The sequence below is a fragment of the Nicotiana tabacum genome, chromosome 17, assembly GCF_000715075.1.
Source record: "Nicotiana tabacum cultivar K326 chromosome 17, ASM71507v2, whole genome shotgun sequence".
NCBI classification, from domain to species: domain Eukaryota; kingdom Viridiplantae; phylum Streptophyta; class Magnoliopsida; order Solanales; family Solanaceae; genus Nicotiana; species Nicotiana tabacum.
The window spans coordinates 96,235,097-96,246,639 of NC_134096.1; the positions used below are offsets into that span (position 1 = coordinate 96,235,097).

The 11,543-nt window shown below is 35.2% G+C and overlaps 2 protein-coding genes across 3 annotated transcripts; both read left to right on the forward strand.

Annotated features, from left to right (window-relative positions):
* Window positions 1-844: 844 nt before the first annotated feature.
* Window positions 845-5,385, forward strand: LOC107796207 (cullin-3A-like). 2 transcript variants are annotated; one of them, XM_075234688.1, is made up of 2 exons: window positions 845-1,434; window positions 3,196-5,385. In XM_075234688.1, exons 1-2 carry the CDS (start codon window positions 1,274-1,276, stop codon window positions 5,234-5,236), a joined length of 2,202 nt encoding a protein of 733 aa, XP_075090789.1. In that variant the 5' UTR covers window positions 845-1,273; the 3' UTR covers window positions 5,237-5,385. The 2 variants fall into 2 exon arrangements, with proteins under 2 accessions (XP_075090789.1, XP_075090790.1); XM_075234689.1 differs by having other exon boundaries at window positions 875-1,434; window positions 3,180-5,385.
* A 1,418-nt stretch (window positions 5,386-6,803) lies between these two features.
* On the forward strand, window positions 6,804-7,989 carry LOC107796209 (non-specific lipid-transfer protein 1-like). Its single transcript, XM_016618954.1, has 2 exons — window positions 6,804-7,176; window positions 7,800-7,989. Exons 1-2 carry the CDS (start codon window positions 6,848-6,850, stop codon window positions 7,807-7,809), a joined length of 339 nt encoding a protein of 112 aa, XP_016474440.1. The 5' UTR covers window positions 6,804-6,847; the 3' UTR covers window positions 7,810-7,989.
* The last annotated feature ends 3,554 nt before the right edge of the window (window positions 7,990-11,543 follow it).

The following is an 11,543-nucleotide window of genomic DNA, read 5'->3' on the forward strand; positions in this document are numbered from 1 at the left end:
CAATAAATTAATTTGCAGCAGCTTCTTATTAAACAGGTAGGTTGCAAGCAGCTCATGCAGACAACTTACAATCAGCTCAAGAAAAGTCTCGCAGCTGCTTCCTGAAAAGCCTTGCAGTTGCTTCCTTTCTTCTATAAATAGAGGAGTTTTCAGTTCATTATGAACATAAGTTTGAAAGTTGAATAATATATCAGTTTCTCTCTATATTTATTTTTACTTTACAATATTTATTTTATAACATATCCGAAATTAGGAAAGATTTTGAGCTCCAAGGCATAATAGCTAGAGTCCATTCATTATAAAAAGCCACATAATATTGTAGCAGCCCAAAAACTGGTGTGGACCTACTATAAGATAAGGTTCAACTTGGCCCACGATATCTCAGAGGGAATAGCCCATCTGTCTCCTCTTGTTCGTTGTTACCAAAAGAACCAAGCCAGGTAATTTTTTGCTCTATTTATTCTGCATTCCTCTTATGTCTTATAGTTCGAATTTTATTAAATTTCTTGTATTTTTCATCTGAATCTTGGTATCTGTCAAATCAATGAAAACTTTAGATGTCTGCACATTATATTCAAAACAATTATGTAGTAAACTAATATTTTCTTAAACATTCCCTAGAAACGCATCACCAAATGGACAATATTGTCGAGAAACGCACCATAGCGTTCAATCGAAAAATGTATTTATAGCATTGATTATAACTGTACATGTATCGGTTCAGTCCTCAGCAAAGTTGATGGTTAATTTTGTAGGCCAGTTTACTGGGCTTAAAACTTAAAAGTCACAAATATTGACTCAAAACCCAATAAAAATAGAAGAGAGGCTCCAATAAAGAAAAAGAGAAAAAGAGAAAAAGCGAGACTCGAGGGGGTGGTAAAGGAAAAATAATTGAAAAAAAGAAGAAGTAAAAATAAGAAATACATAGATAGGTGCCAGTGTCATAAAAGAAGAAAACTCTCAAAGTCTCAAAGTTTCAACCAACCAAAATGGCTCTCTGCTTCGCTATCTTCACTTGTTAATCCATGATGTTAATTTTCTAATTCACAAAATCTGCTTCGTTAATTTCAAACCTTAATTTTATTTCTAGTTTCTTAATCGCTAAGTTGCTTTCCCCTAATTCTTACAATCTCATTTGCAGAGAAACCCTAAATCCCCAATTCTTTTAGATCGGTGATTAAAGAGCTGATCGTTCGATTTCGGATTTTAATCGGGTTTAGGAAGTTAGAATATTCTGTCGGCGGCGGGTGAGTTTAGGGAATTGAGAGAGAAAATGAGTGCACAGAAGAAGAGAAATTTCCAGATAGAGGCGTTTAAGCATCGGGTCGTTGTGGATCCGAAATATGCTGAAAAAACATGGAAGATCCTAGAGCATGCGATTCATGAGATTTACAATCACAACGCCAGTGGTCTTAGTTTCGAAGAGCTCTATAGGTTTGCTTGCTTCCTCTTCCTTCGTTTTATTTTATTTCATAAGATTTTCATTTGTGATTTTGCTATCTTTTTAAGCTGTTTGATTTAGCGCAGAAGTAATTGCCTGTGTTTGAGGAATAAGTAACATAGAAGCTTCATGCCTTGTACCTTGGCTTATGTTTTGACTACAACTAAGTATTATACAAAGTTACAAACTAGAAAAGTGATTAGCTATTGTAGATATAACTGCTATCTGTCGTGTGCATAGTTTCAGCAAATTCACTTGCTATTTCTTGTTTGTCCTGGCCTCCCTTACCCAGTATTGCTTGGCCATGGAGGTTAACTTTGCTCCGATAATTGTGTCAAGGACTCAAAACTATAACATCAAAGCTAGAATATAGATTCTTTTTTGATGACGGTAGTGTCTGGGAAAACTTACGTGCACCTCGACTATTCCACCAGGTACCTCGACAATTCCAGGTACCTGCTACCTTCCACCAGCTCAAATACTGGGTAACTTTGCTCACCAAGACTTGGGCAGTACTAATATATAGAGTTTTTACAAGTTCATTGCTAGGAGTCCTTTTAATCTGTTTGTTGGTCAGTTAAAAATTAGGGAAACTTTAGTGTTACAGAACTCTAGATTATTGAATGTTGGAATATGCTTTTCTCTTTATTACTTCTTCCTTCCACCCAATCAGGCTCCTTTCTCTGCCGACAGTTGGTAGTGAAGGATTTGTGGTCACAATTTTGACCTTAATTTTATTAACATGCGCTCAAGGTTAGATTGGCATTGATGCAACATAAAAGCTGATACGTCAGGCTGGTTGGGTCAATGAGGATGTTCTTTTATTTGTTGAGAGGAAAAGAAATTTCCTCGAGTTTAATCGATGTAGTGATTTTGCGTGACTATATTTGTATGAGGGGAAGCAAATGCAATTTGATATAGAGATACTATTCTGTCATTTAGGTGGATACATGCACAGCCTATAGTAGATTCACACAGACACTTATGTCATAAGAGGGATAGAGCTAAGAAGCATAACCCAATTCTTGAAGCTTGAACTTAGATTTTAATAAGTGGAATGTATTATCTTTTGTAGTTTTGTAAAAGGCCTCTCTCTCTCAGTTAAACTTCTAAATAGCAATGTGATAAACTGATAATTTATACAGAAATATGCTTCTCTTTTAAGTGCATTCTATTAGAATTGTCCATGTTCTTTTAGTGCAAAGTGTTAGATGTGTCCATGTACTTTAAGTCCAAAGTGTTATCTGTGTCCAGTTTATTCAGGTAGGTATGGCGTAGGTAGTTTAGAACTTATCATAAAAAGAAAAATAGTATGCTAGTGGTTTAGGAACAGACACAGTAGATATGTCTATTGTAAACTTGATTTAGTTTGATTGTGTCATTATAGTTGTTGATGGCAAAGCTAAAACATGTTAGCTTGTTTGCCAACTGTTTTGGTGCATAAACCATAAAGCTTTCCAGTTGGCACGAACAAATAATTTCCTAGATATCACATCACATACCATTTCTTTGGAATGAAGGTTTAGATGTTTATAGAATTAATGCGCTTAATCATTCTCTTCCATAATTGATCTCTAGTGACAAGCTTTATTTCTTGTAATTCTTAAAGGAGAAGATTCGCCACCTTTATTTAATAAAACTCTTGCTTAACAATGTGACCATGTATAACCTATTACTTTCTTCAATCCGAACCTAGCTTTATTTTGCATAGTCAGCTATATTACTTTGATGTTGTTAGTATCTGGCATCTGCAGAAATGCATATAACATGGTCCTACACAAATTTGGGGAGAAGCTCTATTCAGGACTTGTATCAACTATGACATCACATTTGAAGGAAATTGCAAAATCTATTGAAGCTGCTCAGGGAGGTTTGTTTCTGGAAGAACTGAATCGAAAATGGGCAGAGCATAACAAGGCATTGCAAATGATTCGAGATATTTTAATGTATATGGATAGAACTTTCATTCCCAGTACACATAAAACACCTGTTCATGAGCTTGGTTTGAATTTATGGAGAGACCATATCATCCACTCTAGCAAAATCCAGAAAAGGCTTCAGGACACACTTCTTGAACTTGTTCAGCATGAGAGGACTGGTGAAGTGATAAACAGGGGTTTGATGAGGAATGTAATAAAAATGCTAATGGATTTAGGTTCTTCAGTATACCAAGAAGATTTTGAAAAGCCTTTCCTTGAAGTCTCAGCAGATTTTTATCGGCTTGAGTCTCAGCAATTCATTGAGTGCTGTGATTGTGGGGATTATCTGAAGAAAGCTGAGAAACGTCTCAACGAAGAGATTGAAAGAGTGTCCCACTATTTGGATGCAAAAAGTGAATCCAAAATTACTAATGTGGTGGAGAAAGAGATGATCGAAAGCCATATGCACAGGTTGGTTCATATGGAGAACTCAGGCTTAGTGAATATGATCGTAGATGACAAGTATGAAGATTTAGGAAGGATGTACAACTTGTTCCGTAGAGTGCCAACTGGACTTGCACTGATTAGAGATGTCATGACTTCTCATATTAGAGAAATTGGTAAGCAGCTTGTCACTGATCCAGAAAGGTTAAAGGATCCTGTAGACTTTGTGCAGAGGCTTTTGGATGAGAAGGATAAGCATGATAAGATCATAAGTTCAGCATTTAACAATGACAAAACATTCCAGAATGCCCTCAATTCCTCATTTGAGTACTTTATTAATCTGAATCCACGATCACCAGAGTTCATTTCCTTATTTGTGGATGACAAACTTCGGAAAGGACTGAAAGGGGTTACTGAGGAGGATGTAGAGATTGTATTGGATAAAGTGATGATGCTTTTTCGCTACCTTCAGGAGAAAGATGTGTTTGAGAAGTACTACAAGCAGCACTTGGCAAAGAGACTTCTCTCAGGCAAGACAGTATCTGATGACGCTGAGAGAAGTTTGATAGTTAAGCTTAAAACAGAATGCGGGTACCAGTTCACATCAAAACTGGAAGGCATGTTTACTGACATGAAGACCTCACAAGATACAATGCAGGGTTTTCATGCTGCTGTGGGTGCTGAGATCACGGATGGTCCTTCACTCACAGTCCAGGTCCTTACTACTGGGTCCTGGCCAACACAGTCCGTTACTACTTGCAATCTTCCTCCTGAAATTTTGGGGGTCTGTGATAAGTTCAAGACATACTATCTCGGCACTCATACAGGTAGGAGGTTGTCATGGCAGACAAATATGGGGACTGCTGATTTGAAAGCTACATTTGGAAAGGGACAAAAGCATGAACTTAACGTTTCCACTTACCAGATGTGCATCCTTATGCTGTTCAACAATGCTGATCGGTTGAGTTACAAAGAAATTGAGCAGGCTACAGAAATACCAGCTTCAGATTTAAAGAGGTGCTTACAATCTCTTGCATGCGTTAAGGGGAAGAATGTTTTGAGGAAGGAACCAATGAGCAAGGATATTGTTGAGGATGATGCTTTTTACTTCAATGATAAATTCTCTAGCAAGTTCTACAAGGTAAAGATAGGTACTGTTGTTGCACAAAAGGAGTCAGAGCCTGAAAAACAGGAGACTAGACAAAGAGTGGAGGAGGACCGGAAACCACAGATTGAGGCAGCAATAGTCAGAATCATGAAATCTCGGAGGGTGCTCGATCACAACAATATAGTTGCTGAGGTCACGAAGCAGCTAAATTCTCGCTTCCTGCCAAACCCAGTTGTCATAAAGAAACGAATTGAGTCTTTGATTGAGCGGGAATTCTTGGAGAGAGATAAAACAGATAGGAAGTTATATCGTTACCTGGCTTGAAGAAACCACAGGCACTGAACCCGTGATTTTATCGGGGCTTGTTAGGCCTTAACCGGTGAAAATGTAAGTTTGAATGTTTGTCAAGTTACTTGATGCCCAGATGGGTTTTATTGACAGTTTGTTGGTTCAATGCATCCACTTTATTTCTATTCTTTCCTCCTTGTTTTCAATACGAGATCCAAAGAGACTTCTGAACCTTATAGCCCAGCTGCGAACCTAGGCCTTTCAAAGCTTGACAGAATCTATATTTGAAATTTTCACTTTGTCCCATGCATTATTCTGCTATGAATGGCTGATTCTGGGAGAAAATAGTGGCTAACTGAAATGGTTTAATGTTAATAGATGCTATACATGCTCAGTTAAGAAGTTAATTATGGTGTTTTTTATGTCAAAAAGGTCCAGAATTTTTTAGCCCTTTATGAGCTATCCTGCATTTTTCTGTACAGAGGATAAACGAAGACAGAAGGGAACCTCAGTAGGGACTAGGGAGTAATAATCTTCTCGCTGAGTTGTTCTAGTGAAGAAATTAAGTGCAAAACTTGGCCTGGACCTCAATCTCAATCTCTGAGTTTAAGGGATAAGCAAATTTTAACCTTTTAACTGTATGAATGCGATAGAGATAAAGTTGAGATGGGGAAAACACGTAAATAATCGTAAGAGACGTCTTTTATTGAAAACAAAGAACAAAATAGACTTCCAAACATTAGGTGTTTATTGTATAGTTCAAATACTATAATATATTGATGAAGATCGGAGAACAATTATATGAAGCTTTGGTTGATAGATTTAATTAAGGTGTGAGAGAAGAATTTACGTGGTGATAGTAGTAGTTAAAAGTCAAGCGGCTAAGACAAGCTTTTCGCATATAAGCTAAGATTTTCATTTGGTGCATTTGGGATGACGTAAAATGTTTTACTTTGAAAATTAGTTTCTTGGTTCAATTTCTTCCCGTGTTAGTGATATATTAGTGATAGTTTTGAATGTTAAAGATTGAATAATATATTTATTTTTGGTTGAAGTAAATTATGCAAGAGAAATATGACTTACGCCAATCAGTGACGGAAGTCAAGTTTTCTTTATTTTTGGTGCAACAATTAACATATATAACCAAATAATAGAAACCAATATAATCAGGATTTTTTTTACATCATATCAAACACATTCGAGTAAACATAATACAATGATTTTCTGAGAAGAATTAAGTGGTATACATCAATAATATTTTGGGATCGGGATTCATTTAACCTTAAGTAACAGCTGTTAAAACTGCTTCTAATTGAGTTAGTATTCACGTGAACAGTTCTTCACAAAAAAAAGCTCGTTCTCTTCCTGAATTCCTTCCTTCAACAAGCAAAGTTCCAAAACGAGGAAAGAAATGAAAAACTTGTGTCCATTATTTTACAAAATTTAGTAGCAAAACGACATCCTAAAGGAGGAAATGAGGAATTAAAAGACCAAATTTCCGCAAAAAGTTATGTCCAACACGCTATCCATGTTCCAAGTATAATCTTGTCCACAAGCACCCACAAACTACTATAAATACTCTTAACTCCATTTCCACTTCTACATCATATACTTGAAGTTAAAAGAAAATAAAAAACAAGAATTAAGATGAAGGGAGTTGCAGTAGTAACTTTGTTAATGGTGCTAGCTGTGGTGAAGTTAGGGGAAGCCATTAATTGTGGCCAAGTTGATGCAACATTAGTGCCTTGTGTACCTTACTTAACACAAGGTGGAGATCCAACAGGGCCATGTTGTGATGGTGTGAAAAGAGTAATAGCAATGACTCCAACCCAACAAGATAGGCAAGATGCTTGTGAATGTGTTAAGACTGCTGCTGCTCGTTATACTAATCTTAAACCAGATGCTGCAACCAACCTACCATCACGCTGTGGTGTTACAACCAATATTCCCATCTCTGCTACTACTAACTGCAAAAGGTATGTAAATTCACCTTTATATACGTTGATTATTTTTGTGATTGCATGAGTTTAAGTTTTTATGCACTGATAGTGTCGGATCATTTATATAGTAATTACGTGTTAAACTACACCTGATAATATAAAAGATTATATATGTTAAGTTTACTACAACAAGAACAGCAACAACTTATCAATATTCTCAAACAAGTTGGAGTCGACTAGATGAATCTTCACTGACCATAACGTTTCATTTTAAGCTCATCTCGGATGGTCATCACCTCCCACCTACAATCTCAGGGTTATGAGTTCGAGTCACCAAAGAGTAATAGCTCCAACAAAAGGGATCAAAGAGAAATCAAAGGGGATGAATTTTTTTTAAAAAAAGTTAGTCTAATGTTATATAAAATAAGAATAAATAAAAATAAATTAAAGTTACTAATAGAAGTTAGGTATATTTTTTTATTGGCATATAAATCTCAGATATGACAAATACTCCTAGAAAGTATTGGATCGAAAATAAACCTAATTAACATGACCAAAATATATCTTCCGTTAACTATCGTTATTATTGTTTACATTTCATTGGTTTTGGTCATTTCAGCTGGTTTCTGACTACGCTCTCTATTTCTAACTTCTTGCAGCATTCCTTGAGATCATGCATGGATCTAATTATGCAACAGAAATAGTATGAGAGGAAGCTGTTATCAATGCAATTTAAGTTGAAAATAATGAGTGCAATAGTTGTACTCAAAGTTAATTTCTCTCCTATTTGTGTATGCATGTATTAATATTACAAAAGTAAATATGATCTATGCTCGTTGTTATCTCTTACTCTTTCCCCATCGTGCGATTATTTTTACTACTGCTATTATCATTTTACTTTTCGCTCCCCCCCCCCCCCCCCGTAATTGTTGTACTAATTACTAACCGGTTTTACTATCCAAGTGATTTTTTTGCCCATTGGGCCTAGCTAGGAAATAGGAGTAGACTAATATTGTTTCCAATTTTTTTTTGGGATAAATATTGACGATCAGTGAATAAAATACAATAAGCTAATTGAGAATAAGGGGATAGTCTGGACTAGGATACATCACAAAGATCACTCTTTTCTCTCTTCTTCTTCTTCTGCCTAATGGAGCATGTTCTTAGAAAACTGTCACTAGCGTAATCTTCAGTTATATTTGTTATATATAAAATAATATATAAGTATTATTTAAAAATAATATTTATTTTAAAAGAAAGAAAAAAGATTGCTATCTTAAATTTGAATTCAACTGTTGCCTTATGTGAACCTAACTGATGTGTTTTTCCATGAGTAACTAACTCTTTGTTAACTGTTTGTTTTAAATTTAAAATGAAGCACCCGTTAGCAAAGGTCAAAAACCTGTCTATATAAAGGGCATTCTACAGAAGTCTTGAAAATAACTTTTAAGCAATCTTCCATAAAACATCTTTCCGCCTAATCATTAGATCTATTCATATATAACAAATATTCGAAATTACTTTCTTCCAAATTCTTCATTCTTTTGGGTTAAGTTCTTGTGATTGGGAAATCAAAGAATGCAACTTTGATTTAGAGTAGGCATTGTATCCTGGGGATAGATTTTTATTTAACCATTTGTACCGTGTGAGAGGAAATTACTATACAAAAGATAGTTTCCTCGAACACCTCATCTACTGGTTTCAGGATGTCTTATTAGATTATCTTGCTTGAGTTTACTCTATTGATTTATTTTCAATATATTTTTATAACAATATTAGCATTACAAACTTTTAATTAGTAATACCAAAAACGTTTGATTACAATCTCAAGATAGGACTCTGCACGCGCACCTCACGGAGGCTTGCTGAACGCTCATACTATAGTGTATAAAATTTTTCCTCGGCTTACTCGTTGGTCACGAACTATTTAAAATTATGGACTAACATCACTTTTCTTTTATTTGTAACAGAAAAGTCACTTAACTATTTCTATTGCACACAAATGATCACTTAACCGGAATTATCAAACTTTTCGGTAGAAAAACGTGATGTGGCAGTCCACATGGATTTTTTAAATATTTTTGGACCAAATGAAATAATTAATACCCAAACAAAACATAGAAAATCGACCCATACATCCAGCCTAACCCGCTAAAAATAAAAATTCACCCGCTAAATAAACTTAAAAGCTAAAATGCATTCCTATTGCAAATGCATATCTCCTCTTCTTCTTATAAAAAAACAGATTTTTTTGATGGTTTCACTTTAGTCCGTAATCTCGTGCCCATTAAATTTTTATAAGAAATAGAAGAAAAATCGTGAAAAGAAGAATACATGTCACTCTCTTTAATCTTTAACTTCATACCCATTACTATCTTATAAAATTAGAGTAAAACCATAAATAAAAAAAGAAAAACAATCTGCTTTTTATAAGAAGAAAAGAGATGTATTTATAATAGGGATGCGTTTTAGCATTTGGTTTTATTTAGGAGTGGATTTTTATTTTTAATGGACCGGGTTGGGTGTATGAGTGATTTTTCTATGTTTTGTTTGGGTGTTAATTATTTTATTTGGTCCAAAAATATAAAAAGTCACGTGGATTGTCACTTTATATTTTTCCATCGAAAAGTTTGATAATTCCGATTGAGTGACCATTTGTGTGCAATATAAATAGTTGGGCGACTTTCGTGTTACAAACGAAAGAAAAATAACTTTAGTCCATAATTTTAAATAGGTGGGTGATCATCCCAGTAATGGACTCGTTGGAGTTCCCGTCAATTGACTCAAGCTCAATGCTCACAATCATTGCAACAAACAAGTAAAACAACCCATCAAATAAGAGCTAATAGCTTATTTTTTTTGAAAATGATTGGCTGTTTGGATTATTAGGCATTTGAGAAAACGAAAAAGGATAAAAACAAAGATTAATTTATTGGTACATGATGGCCAACACTCCAATTGTTTAGGTATTTATTAATCTCAAAGTGCTAATCCTTCTTTCACAGTCCTTCAACAAGACTACGTGGAAGATAAGTACATAATTAGATCCGTAAGGTAATTACAAATTACAATATCATATATCTATGATAAGCGTAGTAATTGGTAACCAGTAAAAAATATAACTTTCTGTCACATGTTAAACCAACATTACGCCATCAGTACTGTATAAATCGAGTTAAATCCTAATTAATGCAAACGCCAAAAAGGAAGTTAGCGGTGTATTAGTAAAAAATAAATATTACACGTGGAATTATATGAGGATGACAGAGCAAGATACGTGGGTCACTAAGAAGATGACAACTGAAGTGTCGCATTAAAAGATTCACGATTTATAACAGGTACGAGCAAATCACTCACGAGACGAAAGAGTACGGTTGCTCAAACCTAAATTACTCAGTAAAGAGACATAGGTAGAATGAATCAAGACAGTAAAGAGGGAAGATTCATGAACCTCTAATTAATGTGGAAGAAGAATCGGAACCGTTACATAATCTGCATGAACAGTTATGGTTGCCAATTATAACGTTTCATTAATGTCATTAATGCTCATAATGATTCGGTCATAAAAGAGAAGAAACGTTATATTTATTAATTCCTATATAAGGGAAGGGAATTTCACTTGTAAGGACACGTTCTGATTATTATTTGAATATAATTATTTTCTTGTGCTTTCAATTGATTATTTTGTCATTTCTTATTCTAATTTCCTTTCTTATTTCTGAGAGAATATTGAATTTCTTAATTATCAGTAACCCGAGTACTTCTAAAAATAGGCTTTAACTGAGAATCCAATTCTTTGGTTAAACAAATTGGTTCCATTGCCAGGAGTCTGATAATCTTCTCTTACTTTCCAAATCACTCTCTCTCAACTGAATCATGTCGAATGTCAATGACAACAACCAACAGGTGAAAGGAACTCCAGTTCCGTCACCTCAAGGAACCCCACGCAATTCAAGAGAAGCATCACCAGAAAGATCCACTACTCATAACAATGAGCAACATGGAAATGAACAAACTATCGAGCAAGATGCTGTGAAGCAGTTAATTGCTGAGTACGTGAATGATGCTCTCCAGGGTTTCGTGAGGGGACTACCAGCTATGCCACCCGCACCTCCACCATACAATACTGTAACTGTGGAAATTTCACGGTCAGGGTTGGTTAATTCTGGAAGCGGAGGAACTCCCAACGAGTCACGTAATGGGAGACCAGGTACGCTTAATAATTATGATTTACAAACTTTAATACTAACCTTGCAGAAACAGGTGAAAGGACAAAACGACCGTATTGAGCAAATACCTGACGTACCACCTGTGATCAAAAGAGTTGATTTCGACAAATATTCACAATAACCATGGAAACCAAGCGCAGCTCCATTACCAATTCCCAAAAAATTCAAAATGCC